A 299-nucleotide genomic window follows, 5' to 3' on the forward strand; every position below is an offset into this window, starting at 1 on the left:
GCTCTCCGACCTCATGAAGATTGCCATCGACGGGCCGGCAATCAATGAGTTTGACTTTGCGTTGGCCATCGAATACTACGAGAGCATGAGGGAGTCCGGCTTCATTGTGGCGCAGGTGAAGTGAGCGGCGGCCGGCGAAGGCCGAGCGTCTACAGCAACTCTGAGATGCACGAGCTCTTCCCGGACTTTGCCGTCCTCGCAGCCATCGCCCTGGCCTTGCCGCTGGGCTCGGTCCTTGCCGAGAAGATCAGCCGGGGCCGGGAGCTGCTGAAGCGCGGCCGGTCGTGCCGCACGAAGGA

The 299-nt window shown here is 63.2% G+C and overlaps 1 protein-coding gene across 1 annotated transcript in view; it reads left to right on the top strand.

Moving 5' to 3' along the window:
* Positions 1–277, top strand: part of LOC104076267 — a gene marked incomplete at both ends in the record, with an annotated part of 1,342 nt that extends 1,065 nt beyond the window's left edge. The window contains one exon of the mRNA XM_009577082.1: positions 116–277. Coding sequence (XP_009575377.1) covers positions 116–277 — 162 coding nt within the window. The remainder of the gene's footprint in view (positions 1–115) is intronic.
* Positions 278–299: the final 22 nt, after the last annotated feature.

This window comes from Fulmarus glacialis, unplaced genomic scaffold (genome assembly GCF_000690835.1).
Source record: "Fulmarus glacialis isolate BGI_N327 unplaced genomic scaffold, ASM69083v1 scaffold19624, whole genome shotgun sequence".
NCBI lineage: Eukaryota > Metazoa > Chordata > Aves > Procellariiformes > Procellariidae > Fulmarus > Fulmarus glacialis.